Below are 22,366 nucleotides of genomic sequence, written 5' to 3' on the forward strand. Positions count from 1 at the left end.
TTTCTTATACTTTAATCAACTTTTTTTAGAATCACCTTTTACCCTATCTACATTTTTCTTATACACACCTTTTTCAATATTTTCTTGACACAATAGTCTAATAATACGCTTTCAGGAAAAAAAAAAAAAAAAAAAAAAAAAAAAAAAAAAAAAAAGTCTAATAATACAACTTTAAAATGATGTAATTGAGTGAACGATCAATGGTACAAGGATAAACTTTATTCTCAAAGTGATGATGACAAGTTACATTTCTTTGGGTTGATAAAAGAGCTATATCCAATAATGTCAGCTACGACATCCCACAAGATTAGTACCAACTACCAAGGCTCTACATCTAATGTCAGCATTAGAGTCGACTGTAAACTTCAAATTAATAACCCAATTGTAGAATGCTCACATGCATTTCATTCTGTGAGCAAAGTACACCATCAAAAACTTCAGTGAAGCTCTGTATCAGTTGTCTTTGAAGATAACAATGCATCCAACACATCTGACATTTGACGCCAGTGAGCTGCATCCACATCTGGCTTGTAAATATATGTGGGCATGGGGTTCATATCCAACAGCTACAATATTGTCTTATACTTTAGAATCATTCCAAACTTCTGAACTCCTAAGCAATAAGGGAATATAATCATGACAAGATGTTATCCATATCCTCCAGCAAATCATCAACGTTAGCTCTGACAAAGAACTGTCGGTGAGAAGGTAGTTTAAGACCAAGCATGGTGAAATTATACAGGCTTTCTTCATGTTTACAAGTCCATATTCATCAGCTGAACCGAAGGTAGTAACTGCAACTCCAAGCAACTAAGAAAGACTTATTGCTCTATTGTTGCAAGAAGGCAGAACTATGAATCCACTTTGAGAACCACCTTCATAAACTCATAGACAAAGTAGCTAATGGCAGCAGATGGTAAAACCTGGAAAAGTTACAGTATATAGTCAGATAGCTCCCTTGATTGTAGTATACAAATAATAACACAATTTTTCTTTTCACATTCTACTTCCCAGCTCAAGTAATGAGTTACCTGTAATAAGCTTGGTATTAATCCAGCATACAGGGCTGGAACACCTCCTTGCTCTACTATCTTGACACAAGTTGCCACAGCATTCAACTTTCTTTCCCGCACCTGCAATTGAAGCTGTCTTCTAACAACCTCAAATGGATAAGTAGCCGCTTCAGAACAAGCCCCAGCAATTGCCCCATAAAGCAGGGTTTTAACAGGACCCAGTTCAAGCTGATCCAGAGCATTAAGGTCTCCTACTTGCTGTTTCATGTTTTCTATTCTTTTCTTCCCTTCAGGTGAATGCAAATAGGATGCTTTCAATATATCATAAACACCATAAAATACTGCACCAGAAGGAGCCATTGCTACAAGTGACGGGACTAAGCCCTTATACAGAGAAAAGAATCCTTCAGTTTGGATCATATGGCGGCAAGTACCAATGACACCGCCCAGAGCTTCACCACCTGGCGCTACCATAACAGTCCTGATCTGAAACAATGAGAAATTTATAAAGAAAAAAGACATGTGATTTACGTTTTTTCTACAAGTGACGAGAGATGTAACATGTTATGAAGATTTTTGTTTTAGGAAACAGTCCTGATCTGAAACACAGACTAATCCCCACATGGCAGAGGACTTTTCCCATAAACATTGATCCGAACTGTAACAAGCATACATATTATATTAATTCACGAAATTGAAGTGCAGGGTTTAATAAGCCATCTGAGTAAATCCAGAGCCAGCGAATAGTATGTTTCAAAATTGAAGAAACAAAGAGGGAAAAAAAATGTATATTTAACTCTCAATGCTACACTAATGATAATTAAAATGCTTAGATTTGAAATTGAAGAAACGAGGAGGGAAAAAAATGTATATTTAACTCTCAATGCATTATTTCTTTTAATTACAAACAATTCTTTTCCTTTATGGCCAGGTTGGTTTAATAGGGGGTTCTGGAATTGCCTATATTTGCAGAGAGTCAGTCTAAGACAAAAGTGAAAATTCTTATATGCAACCATGTGCACATACAGTTAGGTACACAAGGGTATTCTTCTGCTCCTTTTGATATAATTTGCTCATTTCAAAATCTTAAAATGAGTAAAATTTATCTTTGGGTCACCTAGGTGCACATAAGAATTTCTGAAGACAAAAGTAACATCTTCCCCTATCTGTGACACTGATAATCCCCATAAGTTTGGGCTTAATACATAATAATAGGATTCTGTCCTTGCCCATTTCATTCTGGAAAGAATGACTTATAAGTTATAAGCTATAATCATACAGGATCTCTCATAATTGATAATTAAAAGGATCATATGCAATGCTGCTTTACTGTATGAGATTTCCTTTTTCACGTTACTTCTGTACGAGATTTCCTTTTTCACGTTACTTTATTACTTCCAGAGGGAGCCTCATTCACTGGTTGATGATGCAGTTTTTTCAGACACGGACACATTCAAGTTATGAACCAGACTGATTTGAAGGGTTAAAAGACATTTCTATACTTTCGAGCAGAGTAAAATTTCAATTAATGAGGAGAACAAGTTAAGGAAGGTCTCGTTCAATTAACAATATTTAGGCAAAACCAGAAACAAAATGCTAGAAAACTTTCAGACAATGAAGTAGTTAAAGCAGGTGAAATTTCTGTTTTTACCACATACAGTGTCCATGGGTAGGCAGAGTAAGGTAGCAGTAATACCAGCAGCAGCACCAGCAACAAATCTCTCAAAATTTGCAGCCTCCTCATTTCCAGATAACTTGCAAAGGTAATTCCTATACGTATCATAAGCGTAAAAATTAATCGCTTTAAAAGGAGCAGTTCGAAGGATATTGACAAAATTTCCTTTCCAAAAGCCTTTGATTCCTTGTGTAGTTGCTATTGTTTGGATGAGCTCAAACAAATTCTTCTGCTCATGGCGAACTATATACTCCAATTTTAGTCGTTCGAGAGGGGCAACAAAGGTCCTGGAAAAAAAGATAAGAGGTTATTCACAAGCTTACTCACTCCATTCATGAAACAAGTGTCACTTAAGGATTACAACACTGTGATGACTTAAATAGCTCCATTGACTTTTCCTTATATGTATTGATAGTCATTTCAGGTATAAAAGAACCAAAATAAATTAATTAATTAATTAACTTTCAACATATAAATACATTTTTGTAATTAAACTTCCCAATTCCCCCTATTGGAATTCTCCTCCTTTATGGCCACTTGGCCAGTTTATAATGAGAAATTGCTTTAAGACAAAAGGACCAACCTTACTCAACCTTCAGATGATAGATGAAGAATAAACATTAAAAGCATCAAACTTAAATAAGATAAAAATGGATATGCTTCCTATGGTTAGGCAATATATGAGCAGTCACCCTGTAACAGTGATTGGTGAAAACCTTACGGCATTGTTCTAATAGCAAGTTATCATGATATCAGCAATCTTCAATTGAACTTTCCAAAATTCCAAAGGCTCACAATACAAAAATCTCTCTACTATCCAAATTTCTTATTCCTCAAAATCTTACTACCCTAATACGGTAATACCCCTTTGCAAGTCTACAGCTTCAGCAACAGTTATACTTTTAATGACTTCGGCAAAAACAATCGGAAGCTATCTCCAATATTTAGAACTATAGCAACTTTGCAATTCATTCAGAATAACCCAAAAGAGGTTTTCTTTTACAGAGAATCACTTCACACTCGGAGAAACGGCGAAAGGGGAAGAGGAGGGGAGGGAGGAAAAGAAGGGGAGGGGAGGGAAAGGGAGAGGAGGGGAGGGAAGAATGGTGAGTTTTCCTTCCAAATCTATCCATTGTTGGAGGGATCAATTTCCTACAATTTAATCCCTTCATTTCTCTCCCCTCCAATTCCCTTCCTTCCTCATTTGTTATCCAAATGAAAGATGTCCCATTCTCTCCATTTCTCTTCCCTTCCTTTCCCTCCATTTCCTTCAACCCAAACACACCGCCAATCTAAGAGCAAGATGACTATTGCTGGAATTATCTAGAACCCAAATCACAAATACTTACTAAAACCATTACCATAACAGAAAGCTAGTATAAAACATAAATGGCAAGGAGTTCCAATATTGATCTTACAAAAGATACTCCCTTTGTCTCAAATAATAGATCACAATTCCGAAATTTCATCAATCTATTAATATTATCAGCTTTTACTAACCATATATATTTAGATTTTAACTTTAATTGCAAGTTTGATACCTTTATAAACAGCAAGAGTCAATTTTTATTTCAAGGTATAGATAATAGACTATACAATTACACATTGCGGATCATGCAACTTCAATACACACAGACTTGTTCGACCACACACCCTTAACTGCGGAGTTCTGATGGGATCGGGTGCATTAGTGCTAAACTACTAACATTGAGTGCAAACTTGAAAAAAATTACAGCAATTAAAATGAAAGAAGAAAAGGAAATAAACCTTGAAACCATGGCAGCAACAGCACCAGACCACAAATGTTTAGTAGTATTGAATGCACCAGAACTTCTGACCTTTACTTCCTCCTCCTTCGTTTCTTCAAGTAATTCAGAAACCCTAATATATTCAGAATTACGATCCCCATTTTGCCTTAATGATTGAGACGAATCCCCAGAAAACCCATCATCAGTATCTTTGACCGATAAGCTGACAGACAAGAAATCGGAGAAACGGCGACGAATTTCCGAATCCACTACATGATTTCGCCGGTGGTTAATTCGCAAGGCGGAAGAAGAGGAAGAGAGAGAATTTAAATGGAATGTCGACGAATTGTTCGATGAAATGTGTAAGAGAAAAGAAGTGGGTGATTTGATGAAAAAGGCTGAATTTGTGATTCTGAAGAAATCCAGTTCATTATACAGTTCTAATTCAAGCATTGCATAAAAATTGTAGAAGATGAGAGAGAAAATTATGGGTGAAAAAGTTTGGGGAAGAAGAGGGTAGTAGTGACACAATAGTGTTAGGTACTTAGGTGGGAAGCAATATAAAATGGTGTGAATTTGAGAGCATATTACATGTTTGATACTTCGATGATGACATGTAACGGAATATTTTCAAATGTTTGATGTGATTTTTCACCTGGCTAAAGCAAAACGAAGAACACGAGTGGTGGCCGGTGGGGAACGGAGGAGTCAAAAACTGACCTGATTAATCTGATTTGAAACCAAATTAAATAAAACTCGGTCTAGATTTTAGCTTAAATGAATACTCCTTCTATTTTTTATGAATCGCAAATTAGTGTGTTTACAAAGTTTAAGTAAATTTATAGGGTGGGGCCCAAAGAGGATTTTTTATAATATATTGGTGGAACCGTGGAAGACAGAATTAATAATAATAATAATAATAATAATAATAAATAATAAAGTAGTATAAGTAGGGACGCGGGGAGTATTTTTCCGAGCTTTTAGAGAGCCACGTAAGATTTGATTTTCTTAGCGCGTCATGTATGATTATAAATTTTAGTTTTACCAATAAAATAAGAGATTATTAAAAACTTTTAGAATTAAATAATTCAAATGTCACGTAAGTAAAATTGACGAATGAGTTCAACCTAGTTCACAAGCAACTGCTGAGGTCCAGGCCACTGACAGGCTAAAGTCGTATCACTTAATCAAAAGTAATTACCTAAGTCCTCTAACTAAAGTAGATAGGGAAGTAGGGTCGAATCCACAGGGAAACTAGTCTTTCTATTCCTAATTAATTAATAGCAATCTAAATTATTAGTAACAATTTGTTGTGATTTAAAGATTATACTACGAAGAATATAAGTAGGGAGAATAAAATAAGAGGAATCAATGAATTAAAGACCTAGGGCATAGGTTCACCAATAAATAATATTCCAGGGTAAAACATAATAACCAATCATTAATGCATCAATTAACCAGATAATAAAGGGCTTTCGCTACGTATTACAATCACAGAATTAATCTACCGGTATTAAATCTCATCTCTCGAATCTCGACTTAACCATTTATAGATTAACCTGCCTATTGAAACTAGACCTAAACATCAATTCTCATCTCTCGAATCTCGAATCAATATTTTTAAACTCATGCATAAAAGATCAGGCCTAATCTAGTCACAGAGCATTAAATCAATCAATAGGAAATTAATATAGCATTGATAATTAACAACAATAAATTACCCCTTCATATTATTTATGGATCCCCATAAACCCTAGAAAGAGAACTACTCACACATAATTAAATCTAAACTAATCAAAGTAATAAAATAAAACATGATAGAAGGAATAAAATAAATAACTGAGATTAAGAGAAAGGAAATCGTTACCAAAGTAATCAGAATAAAGAGTTGAGTAAAGAACAAAGTATAAAGTGTAGAGAGAGAAAATAAGCTTAAGTAGAGAGAGAAAGAATTACAAAAGTAAAGAAAGAATAAGGAAGTGTAAAAAAGAATCCTCAACTTGCTTAACAAAAACATATTTATAATAAGCAAGAATCCTAAACTAAAACAAACTAAACGATGCTTAAAAGATCTATCAGAGACACGCGCTCGACCGGGCGCCACACCGCCCGACCGGGCGCGCCTTTTTGATCGGGCGAAGGGCTGTTGCGATATAAGTCTTCTTTGCCCGATCGGGCGCGCCATCGGGCGGACCACCGGGCGGACCATCGGGCAGACCATCGGGCGGACACCCGGGCGGACCATCGGGCGGACACCCTTGGGCCGCTTGGACTCCTCGTTTAGGCTCGTAACTTGGCCCAAACCAAATATCCTCTTTGGGGCTTTAATCATTCGGTCCAAATGCCTCGTCTTCACACAAGTCGAGCCCTTATTCACCGGTTTGATTACTCTAACCGATCTTGGGCTACGAAAGATGGCCGTGCTCCTCCAATGCTCGTAGTTGCTCCATAAAATCCTGGGAAAGTACTCCAAAGGTGCAATTCCCTACAAAACTCAACCAAAACTACGAAAACACTAGAAAACACATATTAGTAATAAAAATGGCTCTAAAGAGCCAAAAACACTACTAATAATGACCAAGGGACGGGGGTAAAATACTACATAAACTAGACATATCAAACTCCCCCAAGCCAAACCTTTGCTTGTCCCTAAGCAAAGAGCTCATCAATGAACATATAAAACATTCCTCACCCCAATAATCAAATCAAGCACAAACGATTCAAGGAAAATCTAATGAGCATGCTTCAATATCAATCAATCTCATTCATCCAATCACTCTTCCTCCCCAACAATTGTCAAATAGAGCAAACCACACGAGCATATAGAATTCAAGACTAGTGCTCACACACTCAACTCTCATTTATGTGGCGAGTAAAAGATGTACTCGATCACTCTCCAACCACCCTTTTATGTGAACAATGCCCTCCCAAACTCACACACTCGTGTGTTTAAAAAGATAAGCACTCAACCTAATAGTCGACTCGGAATATGTCAATTCATAATTTGCATTGATAAACAACACTTTCACATCTACACAACTCTATGCACAAGGTCGGAAGGTCTTTAAAGCTTGTAATGTAAGGCTAGGATAAAGGGTAAGAAATATTTGGGAACATGTGAGAGAAAAGCCATGCTTAAAGGGAGCCAAATCCTAATAAAACCAATGATCAACATCTCCAACATAACTAACTCCAACAAGAATCCACCAAATACTACTCCAAACAACATAAACAATCCCAACACTTACAATTTCACTCATAAAAATATGACAATGTAGAACTTGAGTGAATAAACAAACTTTGAACTCATTCTTTTTTCAAACTTGATACTTTTTTTTTCCTTTGAATTTTTCTTGGGCAACTTTCATATAGATAATTTGAACATATAACAATTTTTTTTCTTTTGCTTTTTTTTCTTTTTATTCCACATTGGAAATTTCAACTTTGAAACACAAATTCTTATTTTTTTCCAATCACAAAAATCAAAGAACAAATTACTCTTCTTATACCTCCACATTGTGCAAATAATGTGCACACTACAAATCCCTCACCTCACTAACTATATAGCTCCCCCAAGCCAAGCTTGGGACTAGTAACCAATGGGGCTATAAAAAAAAGCTTGTAATGTGGCTAAATAAACAATAAAAGGGCACAAGCAACAACATGGGTAGCAAGAAGGGAACAAATGTATCTAATATCGTCTGAAGGCTACCTAAAAGAATGAACGTCTTCGTCCTCCTCATGTGCATAATAGGTAAGTCATGAAATACTACTCATAGTTGCAAACCAATACTCAAATTCATTGACATACCAGGAACTAAACACACATTCCTAACCAAATCAACTAGTCAAGCACTATATTCACAAGTAGTTGGACAAAATTGACGCATGTTTAGGAATCCAAACAATCAAACTTCAAATCATGACCAACAAATCCACAATGCTCATCATCAATAACCAAGAATCAAAATAAATTTTCTCAAGTATGGGGCACAGGGAAGCATGATTTACAATTCATTGGAACGTATTTTTGGATTTTTTTTATTTTTTCAATTTTTTTGTATTTTTCTTATAGGAAAGCAATAAAACTACACTAGGAAAGCAGTAAAACTACACTAAGCATACCAAGAGAGAGAGTGAAAGATATACCATATGAACACGAGAACCTCCCCCCAAGCTAAATCAGACAATGTCCTCATTGTCTTAAGGGGAAGCAAGTATTCAAGGTGACTACTCTTCATCATCACCACATCAATGTCACCAAAGCCTCAGGATTGCAATGCATCTCTTTGGAACAAAATTGGGCAAGAAAGAAACAAAGTGTTAGTGGAAAAAAGATAAAAATTGAGTCAGGTGCACTATTCTGATCATAACTTTTGATGTATAATTGATAATTCAATGATTCCAATTGCATTGGAAAGTAGACTTGAAGAGCTTTCCAATGATAGGTCACACGCCAAAAACGGATAAGAAACGCAAAAGTTATGGCCTGTCAAAGTGGAGCAGTTTTGCTGATCCGCTCTCGCGCCCGGTCGGGCGCCACTCCGCCCGGTAGGGCGCCACACCGCCCGGTAGGGCGGTATAAACCCTCTAAATTCTCTTTGTTCTCGCGCCCGGTCGGGCGCCATATCGCCCGGTCGGGCGGTCGAAATGTCCGTACTCGTCAACTCTCGCGCCCGGTCGGGCGGTCCTTCGCCCGGTCGGGCAAAAATTGTCAATTTTTCACCCTTGCTCTCGCGCCCGGTCGGGCGGTCCTTCGCCCGGTTGGGCCCGAGGCAATGTTTGGTACGAGAGACTCCTTCTCTTTGTTTCCAAATTTGACTAACTCTTTTCCTTCTAACCTGTACGACTCAATAAACTCATTAAACTCTCTCCTCTCTCCTCTCACAAGAAATAGAAAGAAGACTAAAAAAAACAAGAAAAATACGGGTTGCCTCCCGCAAAGCGCTGGTTTATTTAGGTCCCGCACGACCCTCTTACCACATGTCGGGAAGTTAAGCCCCTTGGCCTATCGCCTGGTCGGGTGGTTCTTCACCCGGTTGAGCGATTTTTAAACCACGACTCGGCTTCCTAACACGCCCTGTAAGGCGCCAATTCACCCTATTGGGTGGATCCTCATTGGCTTGAACTGGTGGGTCTTTACTTTTGTTCGATTGAGAACCCTTTTTGACCGTTGGTTGCCTCAATTTATCACTTTGTTGAGCTATTACAACACGATCTGGTGGAACTCTCACTATAGGCTCAGTTTCCGCAACTTGTGTACTCATTTCCACCTTCTCATCTTCAAAACCAAGACCTTCACAGTATAAGGCTTTCTCTATTGCGTCCACTTCCTCTTTCCATCGGTTAGTTGTACCTGTAGAAGATGCAACACACGATACCGCCTCCAAGGGATCTTTAACAAAAGCTTGGGGCTTATTGGAACAATTACCAACCACATCAATTTTATAACACTTCTCCTCTAGCATGGGGCTTTTAGGGGTATTATTCAAATTAAAAACAATTTTATCATCCCCTACTGATAGTGTCAATTTACCACATTTTACATCTATAATTGCTCCAGCAGTATTAAGGAAGGGTCTACCCAAGATAATTGGGGTATGCAAATCCTCAGCCATATCAAGAACAACAAAATCCACAGGTATATAAAATTTACCTACTCTAACAGGGACGTCTTCTAGAATGCCTATGGGGTATTTAGAAGAACGATCAGCCATTTGCAGAGTAATATTAGTAGACTTTAATTTACCCATTTTTAGCTTTAAACACACAGATAATGGCATGACACTAACACTAGCGCCCAAATCACACAATGCATTATCAATCATTAAATTGCCAATATGACAAGGGATAGAAAAACTACCGGGATCTTTTAGTTTGGGTGGAGATTTATTTTGTAGTACGGCACTGCATTCAGCAGTAAAAGCGACAGTCTCTACCTCACTAATAGACCTTTTCCTAGTCAATATTTCTTTCATGAATTTTGCGTATGCAAGTATTTGCGTGATTAATTCTGTAAAGGGAACTGTTACCTGCAAATCCTTCACCCTGTCAAGGAACTTACCAAACTGCTTATCCATGGTGGTTTTCAAATGTCGATTTGGGAATGGTAGTTTGATAATTGGTTGTTGCACATCATTATTCCTGTCTTGAGTTACAACCTTCCTTGGAGTTTTACCCTGCAATGTAACATCAGAAATATTAGTACTACCCTTTAGCCCTGCAGGGCTAGGATTAATATCCCTTGGTATAAAGGAATCAGGATTAGCAATTTCTGTTGAAACAGGTTCATCTTCTTTGGGCATAGGAGGCCCATCATAGTGTGAACCACTCCTGAGGGTAATTGCAAATGCCTGATCTGTGGGTTGTACTGGTTGCGATGGTAGGGCTCCTTGTGGGCGAACCTGAAGAGCAGCGGCTAACTGTGCAATTTGAGTATCTATGACTTTATTGTGGGCCACAATCGAGTCAATTTGTGAGTCTCTACTCTCCATATGCTTTTGCATACTAGTTAACATTGCTCTAATTTCTGATAAAGCTGGGTCAGAAGGTGGTGGAGGAGTTTGTGGTTGGTTTTTCTGGCCGGCATTGGGATGGTAATATTTCTGCTGAGGTGGTGGTGCTGGTTGTTGTGGTTGTTGTGGAGGTGGAGGTGGAGGTGTGGGATTTTGCACATTAGTACTCTTATAGGAAAGATAAGGATGGTTCCGATACCCGAGATTATAGGTGTTGGAGTATGGGTTATTTTGCTTGATGGACTGAAAAGCGTTAACCTGCTCCATGGAACTCCTACACTCATGTTCCCAATGACCTACAATTCCACAATTTTCACAGAAAGCATCATTAGCATTATTATCAATTGCAGAAACATTAGCTATCTTAGAATTAGCAGTAGTAAGGTTATCCAATTTCTGACAAATAGAGGTTAATTGAGATTGCAAAAAGGATACAGAATCGACGTGGTGTTTTCCCTTGTTTTCAAAACCTCTAGGATTCCCATATTGGGAATTATGGATCGCCATATCTTCAATAACCTGACCTGCATCATCAACATTTAGGTTCATAAACCTCCCATTAGCTGCAGAATCCAAAATTGCTCTAGAAGAATTTCCGATCCCATTGTAGAAAGCTTGTATCAACTGCCACTGTGCTAAGTTATGATGAGGGCACTCTCTCTGCAGGTCTTTGAATCTCTCCCAAGCTTCATATAGTGACTCATCTGACTCTTGGGCGAAATTTTGAATTGCGCTTCTCAATAGAGTTGTTTTCTCTGCAGGGTAATACTTGTTATAAAAATTCAAAACAAGAGTCTCCCAATTAGTAATGCCAAGTGCAGTTCTATTTAAACCATTAAACCACAGTTTAGCTTTTCCACATAAAGAGAAAGGAAAGAGAATCTCCCTTATTTGGTCTTGCGTGACCCCAGCTTGCCTTATAGTGTTACAATATTGACAGTAGTCAGCAATGTGTAGATTTGGGTCTTCACCCTTAGCTCCACTAAATTGCTTCCTTTCTATCATCGTGATGAACTGGGGCTTGATCTCGAATTGAACTCCCTCAAGATCTGGCGTAGGAGAAAGGTGGGGAAAATGCGCCAAAGATGGCTGAGAATAGTCGCTGAGCTTTTTAGGTGGATTTTCTCCCATCTCTAATTCTGATTCTGAAGAAGTGTCTGGATCACTAGAATCAGATGAAGGGTCTCTAGGAATTTCACCACCAGAACTCGCCAGTATTTGCTTGTATAAATTCTTTTGCCTATGGAAAGAGCGCTCGATCTCAGGATCGAAAGGAATGTAGCCTGATCTGGAACACCTGGGCATAAACAAAGAACTAGACAACAGATATGAGAACTGTCCCAAAAAACTTATGTTCTCCGGGACGAAGGAAAATAATCTAGACTACAAAAACAATTAGAAATAAAAAATATAACCGTTTCCCCGGCAACGGCGCCAGATTTTGACAGGCTAAAGTCGTATCACCTAATCAAAAGTAATTACCTAAGTCCTCTAACTAAAGTAGATAGGGAAGTAGGGTCGAATCCACAGGGAAACTAGTCTTTCTATTCCTAATTAATTAATAGCAATCTAAATTATTAGTAACAATTTGTTGTGATTTAAAGATTATACTACGAAGAATATAAGTAAGGAGAATAAAATAAGAGGAATCAATGAATTAAAGACCTAGGGCATAGGTTCACCAATAAATAATATTCCAGGGTAAAACATAATAACCAATCATTAATGCATCAATTAACCAGATAATAAAGGGCTTTCGCTACGTATTACAATCACAGAATTAATCTACCGGTATTAAATCTCATCTCTCGAATCTCGACTTAACCATTTATAGATTAACCTGCCTATTGAAACTAGACCTAAACATCAATTCTCATCTCTCGAATCTCGAATCAATATTTTTAAACTCATGCATAAAAGATCAGGCCTAATCTAGTCACAGAGCATTAAATCAATCAATAGGAAATTAATATAGCATTGATAATTAACAACAATAAATTACCCCTTCATATTATTTATGGATCCCCATAAACCCTAGAAAGAGAACTACTCACACATAATTAAATCTAAACTAATCAAAGTAATAAAATAAAACATGATAGAAGGAATAAAATAAATAACTGAGATTAAGAGAAAGGAAATCGTTACCAAAGTAATCAGAATAAAGAGTTGAGTAAAGAACAAAGTATAAAGTGTAGAGAGAGAAAATAAGCTTAAGTAGAGAGAGAAAGAATTACAAAAGTAAAGAAAGAATAAGGAAGTGTAAAAAAGAATCCTCAACTTGCTTAACAAAAACATATTTATAATAAGCAAGAATCCTAAACTAAAACAAACTAAACGATGCTTAAAAGATCTATCAGAGACACGCGCCCGACCGGACGCCACACCGCCCGACCGGGCGCGCCTTTTTGATCGGGCGAAGGGCTGTTGCGATATAAGTCTTCTTTGCCCGATCGGGCGCGCCATCGGGCGGACCATCGGGCGGACCACCGGGCGGACCATCGGACAGACCATCGGGCGGACACCCGGGCGGACCATCGGGCGGACACCCTTGGGCCGCTTGGACTCCTCGTTTAGGCTCGTAACTTGGCCCAAACCAAATATCCTCTTTGGGGCTTTAATCATTCGGTCCAAATGCCTCGTCTTCACACAAGTCGAGCCCTTATTCACCGGTTTGATTACTCTAACCGATCTTGGGCTACGAAAGATGGCCGTGTTCCTCCAATGCTCGTAGTTGCTCCATAAAATCCCGGGAAAGTACTCCAAAGGTGCAATTCCCTACAAAACTCAACCAAAACTACGAAAACACTAGAAAACACATATTAGTAATAAAAATGGCTCTAAAGAGCCAAAAACACTACTAATAATGACCAAGGGACGGGGGTAAAATACTACATAAACTAGACATATCAGCCACTAATGAGGCTAATCAGGTTTTACATGAGATAAGACATGATACTTACATTACAAACATGAATAATTTGTTCAAATAAAATCAATCACATCACATCATATCAAATAGTAACATGGTTACTTCATACTATAACTTGATATTAGAACGCTATATCAAGTATTAAGCAACACACAAGCCTCTTGTCATATCTAGAACTGTCAAAAAATGGCCTTCCAGAAGATGGGGGAAAGGTTGGAAATAAGAGGGGGATGGGTTTTTAATAATTTTTACATCTCATATTTCCCTTATTGTGCTTTTTTCAAGGTTTGGGTTCAGGACCGAGAATATGGTGATTGACCCCAAAACAGGGTGATTGGGGGACAATTTGGGTTGTTGGTGATTGTTTACATGAGATAATACATGATACTTACCTTGCAAACATAAATACTTTGTTCGAATATATCAATCTACTCAACATAATACATCACACATCATACATGTGAATAATAACAATAAATAGTCACTATTGTCAAATCAACACACACATATGAATTATGAATAGTAACAATGAATAGTCACTATTGTCAAATTAATACACATGTAAATAGTAACAATGAATACTCAATATTGTCAAATCAATCATCATATCATATAATGTGTTCATTTCCATTACTATTGTCAAATTACATCACTATTACCCTTAAACATCATATCACTATTTACTCATATTACATCACTTATATATCATAATTATATTTTTATGACATCACTATTGTCAAGTCACGTCATATTATAACATCACATCATTAAAAACTTACTTTCATCATATGACATCATTATAGTCAAGTCACATCACATCATATATATACTTTCATGACATTATCATAGTCAAGTCACATCACTTCAATATACTTATGTGACATCATTATAAATATATGACATCATTATAGTCAAGTCACATCACATTATTACACTTATATGACATTAAAGTCAAAACTCATTCTTGGTACTTTATGGACATCTTTATCGGTGTCTTATGGTTGCAAACCCACATATATGGTTGCAAACCCACACATATGACCCCAGGAGTCATTCAACGCATTCAGTTCATTTTTTGATAAAAGTCCAAAACTAACCCGAAATCGTGTACGAGCCTTCAATTTTGGCTAATTTTCCACTTATTTTGACCTGAAAATTGTCGAGATGCTTACCATGGGCCCTAATACACCCCAGGAGTCTATTTGGGTGGGTGCAACCATCCAATATGCCTTTAAACGGTCAATTTACCCATTCGCACCTTGCATCGATTTCGTGACTCAAGCCTACCACAGACATGTATGACAACATATAATGGTCATATATGGTTCCAAACGGCATTATATGACCCTGCGATGTATCCCCTAGGATCTCAACACTTTTTGCCACCGGACCCGTAACCTCAAAAATTCCTCAAAAAGCGTGGATAATAGCCTTCAATTTTGGAATTTTTTGACCTTTTTTTCGCCCGGGAATAAAAATGCCGAGATGTTTACCATGGTCCATAATACCCTCCGGGAGCCCTTTTGGGTGGATAAAACCATCCAATATGCCTTTAAACAGTCAATTTACCCTATTACAACTTGCACTTATTTCATAAAATCAAGCTACAACACGGACATTTATGACAACATATAATGGTCATATATGGTTCCAAACATCATTATATGACCCTGAGATGTATCTCCTAGCATCTCAACACTTTTTAATATCGGGTCCCGAAACCTCCAAAATTCTTCAAAAAACGTGATAATAGCCTTCAATTTTGACAATTTTTGACTTTTTTTTGGGACGGAAATAAAAATTGCCGAGATGATTACCATGGACCCTAACACCCTCCGGGAGTCCATTTGGGTGGGTGGAACCATCCAATTTGCCTTTAAGCATCCAATTTAACCATTTTCGTACACGCCTCTTGTATTGGGTATAAGCTTTAACGGGGCCTTTACGTAGCCGAATAATGGTCATATATGGGTCGAAACAATATAATATAACCCCGTGATGCATCCCGTAGTGTTCCGTTAATTTCCGACACCGGGTCCGGACACTTCCTAAATTGCTCCGATCTTGTGTATTATAGCCTTCATATTTGGCTTCCGTATATCATTTTTTCACCCGGCGAGATTATGCATCCAAGTACTTCCATGGGTTCCCAAAAGGCCTTGGGAGTCATACATAGTGCCCGAAACCATCTCATTCATCCTTAATCATCATGTCTTAAGGGCCTTGGGAGACGTAACTAGTGCCCGGAACCAAGTATGCCTTGTCCTTGGGGTGCACATGTCTTGTGCACATCATGCACGGCTAATGTTTATGACCAATGGGATTTGACATACCAGTAGGTACCAGAGGAGATCGCTATGATTGTTACTGTATCTGTATCGAAGAGATGCGACAAAGTATTCGGATCATTGTGCAATGTCTTAATCAAATGCCTAGTGGCATGATCAAAGTCGATGATCGTAAGCTATGTCCTCCATCATGATATCGAATGAAACTATCCATGGAATCGAGCGCCGTGCGAACTTTGGTAAGTTACAAGGATGAATGCAAATAGCAAGGCGCTATGCTGCGTGAAGTGAGACAGGTTGTCCAAAGTGAAGTGCTTCCTTATTCATTAATGATCTTGCTCAGTAGGAGGGCTTTTCCCTTTCTGTGTAGCCTAATTTTATCTCTGGAAATGAGGGTGCCCTCGTATGTAATCGCTAAAGCGAAGCTTTTAGATTGAAATTTTTCATCGAATATAGAATCCCCCAGGTCCACCCCAGGGGGCTAGGGAGTAACGGTCCGATTAATCGACGCGCCCAAATAGATAAGGAAAAGCGTAGAATCAACCAAACTCTTCTACACACCGAGGTCGGTAGGCAAAACAGGGGGTTAGGCAACAAATGCGGGCAAGCACCTACTCCTAACAAAATGAAAAGCAACAAGCTCCGCAACAAAAGCGATGGACCCTTTTTAAGTTTAAATTTATATATAAAATATTATCTTTAAATATTAGGAATTTTATCTAAATATATAACAAATTTTAGCACATAGATAAATGTATTTTAAAAAATTCAAACAAACCGTGCATCGCACAGGCTTCATCTAGTAATAGAATATTTGGGAGTGGGGTTACTCCATTAGTGGGAGAGAAAAATTATAAATGGTGGGTCCTTTCCAAACATAGAAGTGTTGTAATTGATATGGAACAGATGTCAAAGAAAAGTGTTACGAAATGGAGGGAATACCACAATTTAACATGACTTAAATATTAAATATATAGATATTATCAAATGCTTATATTAAAATACCTATCTGGCTAACAAACTCTTTCATATTGAATTCATTATAGTATTTTAAACAAACTTATTTTTTTTTTTAATAATTAAATGTAGTTTTAATTTAAGATTAATTATTAAAAATTATTGTGCATGACACGGGACCTAACTTAGTTTAAAATAGATCTGACTCGATTCGACATTGCCAAACTCGACCTAAACACCCGAATTGACATTTCTAGAAGATGTTGTTCTGTAACACAACAAATTATACCCATGGGCTATATGGGTTGTAAGCTGTGGCTAGTGGGCCTTAAGACTGATGAAATTTAAACTTTTTCTTGGGCTGGCTTTCTGGTTTAGTCCAAAAGATTACCAATTTTCCAAAGCCCATGAAACATTAAACATGTAATTCAAGAGTCATAGGCCCAAAAGTTTACAAAAAAAATAAAAATAAAAATAGAAATAGAAACAGAAACGTACAATCGGTGTACTGAGTTTTTAATTAGCAATAAATAGCAAGGGGGTTATCTGATTTAGAAAGTGTTCCCACCTCTCTGAGTGTGTCTATCTAACAGGCAATAAACATTGATTAGTACTATTAGTAGTACATCTATACCAGATTTTTGAAATCTAGGTGCGACTATGAGCACATATTTTCAAGTTGATAGACCCATTTTTCTTCATTATTATAAATCTCGAGTTCTTCTATTTAGTTGTTTCGGTTTAACTTTTATAATGTAGTGTATTTATTAACAATTAATACTAATTATGAGTAGAGTAGTAGCTATAACTGTGTATAATTGTAAATTCATACTCGTAAAAGAGGTTGATGATTTGGACTCTCTACTATGAATAAATTCAATACTTACTCTGCTTTGTTACTTATCATTCTATTTAGTATAGCACGAACAACAATCTATGCTAAAGAACAGAGTGGATTAATTTATTATTGGATGTTTGAATAAGAAGGAAAGTATAGTAGATACAACTATATAAGTACTAGCTTGTATATTCTTTTGATTGAGGTTTAGTTCTCTTATTAATCTTTGTAATTTAATATAGTCTATTTAAAACACAAAGGATAAGAATCATACCGAATAACATTTTTCATATGCTAATTCAACTCAGTCAAGCAATATAAGTCAAACTAGCTAATTGAGAGTGAAGAAAAGAATGAAAGAATCTCCCCAAATGAGCTCCTAGTAAAATTTAATTTCACGACTTTCAAGTCGTAAACTGTTAGAAGACCAACTCAACCAAAAGCGTGCAACATCAGCCATACATACATAGAGAAACTTGAGAGTAATAATGGTGAGATGAGAATTGAAGAAGTGGAAAACTCGTGGCAGAAGTATATAGCACAAATAGGTCTGAGCTGAAGCATGGGACGGAACTTTCAGTGTCTCCATTTTCCACCAACCAACCAATGATAACACATGTTTTATTACAAAATCATCTACAGTATGGCAAGGAAGGAGGGTACGGTGTACGAGTATTATAAATATATTTGGAATTCTATTTATTTATTAGTAATTAATTTCGATCACCATTAGTGCATTGTCACCGCATTTTATATATGGACCAATGCACTAGCCAACCAAAATGGAAACAGGTAATTGTGTTGGTGGTTTGTGCGTCTTGGAGGACAAAAAACAGTAGGCAACCCGTGAGTCTAGTTATTAACTTATTACTGGAGTACTAATTTACACATTTCTAAACCTTAAAATGTCATATTCTACGATTCTAATGCAGCCCAAATATTTGCTGTTCCAGTTTAGCGTTCACATGGATTTATTAAAGCTTGAATGCAACAGCTTATCAATATGACAATTTCATAATGTACTAGATTACCCGCATCTCAACCATGACTCTTGTCCGTTTTATTATGCATTACTGCATTAGTCGTCAAGCTAGGTAAGTGGAGGTGGTTCGTTGTTCCTAGGTCGGGACCAATTCTTCAAATAAGTGCAAGTGAAATAATATACATCCTAACAATTAATTATGTTTAGATAAAATAAAATAAGTTCAAATTACATAGGATTTGTGCAATGAAAAATACTTTTTAGTCTGTACTTTGTATATGTTTTTTTTTTTTTTTTTTTTGGTGAGAATACTTTGTATATGTTATGATATAATACTCCATTATTTACTTTCTTCGTTTCATAATAATTGACACGTCTTGACTTTTATTGTAAATTTTGACTATCCATATACAGTATTTAATGATGTATTTAAAAAAAAAAAAATCACGGTAATAAAAGCATGTCAATCATCGATGTACAAAAGTAACAAAACCTACAAGTCTACAACGAAGGGACAAGGGAGTAGAAAAAATTAAAATTGAAGCATCAAATCTAAAATGGAAGAAGACAAGTTGCAGTTGAATTTGTACATTACCAAGTAATTAATATTTCTAATTTCACAAATGACATGCTAAATACGGTCATGGTCATACAACACACCCACTTGATAACAATAAATAATAATATATTTTTTTTATACTGTATAAAAAGAAAGAGAATCAGAGAAAATGTTTGTCGTGATCATCAACATCGTGATCAGGAGCCTTTCTGCTACTCTTGTTTAAGTTATTATAAGCTGCACTTCACTTCATTTTTTCAGAGAAGTTGGTGTTTTTAAGAATCCCAAAGTAACATTCACTTCATTTTTTTACACCATTCCATCTTCTCTCTCCTCCATTTCCTTCTTTCTTTCTCAATTTCACCTTTTCTCTCTCCTCCTCCTTCAATGGCGACTGCTTCCGCCGACCAGGTCACATTTCTCAATACATTTTCATAATATCAATTTTGTTCATTTTTTTTTTACAAGGAGTTGATTTTTTTTTTTAATTGAGAGAGGTTCAATTGAAAAAAAAAAAAAACTTAATTTGGGTGTGTAAAATTGTATTTGTGCATGGTACATTTTGATGTATAATCATGAGCATCAATTTTATGATCATATCATGTTTGAATTTTGTTATGTAAAGCTGAATTTTAGCCTTTTTTAGAATTACTTTGTTAATTTCCTGTTAAAAATTGAATGTTTAAGATTTATGAAGCATGCATTTTCCGGGATTAATTACGAAGTATAAAGAATTAAGTGTATTTTAGACAATTCATTAGTTTATGGAGGCGGAGTGCTCGATGATTGTGACATTTGTGTTATGAATTTCAACTTGTTTAACAGCTTTTTTTTTTTTTTTGAGTTGGGTGGTTGGAGTTACAAATTGCTGAAAATGTCAACGCTGAATTTCTGACAACTAGCAATCAATTTTTCTTTTTACTTTTTTGAAAATTTAATTTAATGATTCATTTAATTGAGCAGTATTGATTGGGTGAAATTGAGCTGTTAAAATTCATAAATATCGATTAGAACAGTCGTAGAATTCCAATTAAGAAACAACATTTAGAGACGGAGGGATTATAATTTAGACTCGGAATTTTAATACTATGGAGGAGCTTTTGAGATTGATTATTGGATTGAATCACAGGATTTTTGTCGAATTTTGGTGCGGAGTGATGATGAGCAAGGCAATGCAAACACACAATGTGGGTTGCAATCAGATAGTCAGACATGTGTAGATGCTTCATTGATATGCCACAAACCTGTTGATGATAAGAATTCAGACTTGTTTCCTTCTTGCTTAGTTACAGTTGATATTGAAAAGGGTGTTAACGATGTTTCGAAAATCGACCAAGAGACTTGTGGGAGTATCAAAACTGAGATTTCATTGACTGTAAGTATTCCACAGTTGAATTGTTTCACAGCCATTCGTGTGTGGATAGATATTGGCATTGTTTTCGGCCTTTCGTAAAGGCTAACTATCCTGTATTTTGTCTTGTTTTTCAGAAACCGCTAAGGAGACAGAACAGCTTACAGACAGGAGGAGAATCCATACTGCCTTTAATGAACCACATCCTCATGTTGCTCAAGTTCAATGCCAAAGGTAAAACCCACATCTTAGCTTTGTCATAAAGATAAGATTTGTTGGTATTTCAGCTTGACTCCCCACTATTTGTGCTCTTTTGATGATTGCTAATGCTTCGAAATAAGCTTTGATGATCCCATTAATTATAAGTTGTAGTCCTGTAGATATAGATAAATGTAAATTAGTGGGTTTTTGTACTTCTCTTGTATGGAGTGGATGAGTTTTGTAAAGGCAGATAAAGCTTAGATGCCACTATTCAGGAACTTGTTTTCTTTTGCACAGCTTTGGTGTATTAAGCATGTCTATCTAGGGGTTAATTAAACATGAGCTAACTCTTCTTCTTGCTTATTTTCGACAGACAGGCAACCTACGGAGAAGGCACACGATGCTACTCATAACCGATGGAGAAAGTATAAACGTCCAGGTTTATTTGATTCACGGCGTATTGTCCTCCTGTTCTCCATTCTGTAAGCTCCAAGCTCTTACTCTACCCTTGATACATTGCTTATTATTACAGTCTTAAATTAGAGTGCGGTTACTTCACATGTTTCTGCTGGCAGTCTGGCACCAACATACAGTATGATATGATAATGAAGCCTAAAGCATTTTGTTCTATTGACAAACACCTCCCATTAAAAATAACAGAAAAGAGAGATAAAAAAAGGGAAAAGAAAGAATATAAATAGATAAATGAGCATCTTGATCTGCTATCTTTTCACTTTTTGAACAATTATATATTCTGCAAGAATTGAATAATATCTACTATTTGATCTGATCTAACTAAAAGGTATATCTCATACAAGTATAATAATTTATAAATATGTTTACCATTTCAAGTTTATAACCTTAAACTATCTTACACTTGACCAAATACCATATATCTAATGATGATTTACTGAAGTGGGTTTCCATGTTTTTTCCAGGTCGAGTATGGGGACAATAGTCTTGATTTTTCTAACACTCCGAGTTAGACAAGTCAGTGAAGGCTACATTCATGGCTAAGTGACAGCAGTTTTTTTTTTTTTTTTTTTTTTAATTTTAAATTATCTTATGTTCCTAGATCTATTTGGAGATTATTGCTCTGTGGTATTTGTATCTACTCTTGCTTGGGCATTATCTCAAATTTTCCTGTGTACATATACCGAGTTTAGTGTTTGCTGCAGACCTGCAGTTTCCTTTCGTTATGTCGTTCAAACGTTCCACAAGTTGATGGCATAACTCATGAATTGAATATCCAACATCTAATCAGTTTGACAGTCTATATAGAGCACAGAAATACAACCTATAGATCT

General features: G+C 36.5%; 2 protein-coding genes and 1 non-coding gene across 3 annotated transcripts; 2 read left to right on the forward strand and 1 right to left on the reverse strand.

The window, feature by feature from the left end:
• Positions 1-4: 4 nt before the first annotated feature.
• On the reverse strand, positions 5-5,119 carry LOC145600981 (putative mitochondrial adenine nucleotide transporter BTL3). The gene is made up of 4 exons (XM_081656872.1): positions 4,456-5,119; positions 2,672-2,975; positions 1,032-1,499; positions 5-923 (listed from the first exon to the last, which is right to left on the reverse strand). The coding sequence occupies exons 1-4, from the start codon at positions 4,887-4,889 to the stop codon at positions 852-854; spliced, it is 1,278 nt and encodes a 425-aa protein (XP_081512998.1). The 5' UTR covers positions 4,890-5,119; the 3' UTR covers positions 5-851.
• A 6,469-nt stretch (positions 5,120-11,588) lies between these two features.
• On the forward strand, positions 11,589-11,695 carry LOC145603240 (small nucleolar RNA R71). Its single transcript, XR_014104767.1, has one exon. It is a non-coding gene; the product is annotated as a small nucleolar RNA R71 (small nucleolar RNA).
• Positions 11,696-19,758: 8,063 nt separating this feature from the next.
• LOC145601072 (uncharacterized) lies at positions 19,759-22,258 on the forward strand. The gene is made up of 5 exons (XM_081656995.1): positions 19,759-19,918; positions 20,637-20,882; positions 20,996-21,092; positions 21,433-21,541; positions 21,998-22,258. Exons 1-5 carry the CDS (start codon positions 19,895-19,897, stop codon positions 22,074-22,076), a joined length of 555 nt encoding a protein of 184 aa, XP_081513121.1. The 5' UTR covers positions 19,759-19,894; the 3' UTR covers positions 22,077-22,258.
• The last annotated feature ends 108 nt before the right edge of the window (positions 22,259-22,366 follow it).

This window comes from Chenopodium album, chromosome 21, assembly GCF_948465745.1.
Source record: "Chenopodium album chromosome 21, dcCheAlbu1.1, whole genome shotgun sequence".
NCBI classification, from domain to species: domain Eukaryota; kingdom Viridiplantae; phylum Streptophyta; class Magnoliopsida; order Caryophyllales; family Amaranthaceae; genus Chenopodium; species Chenopodium album.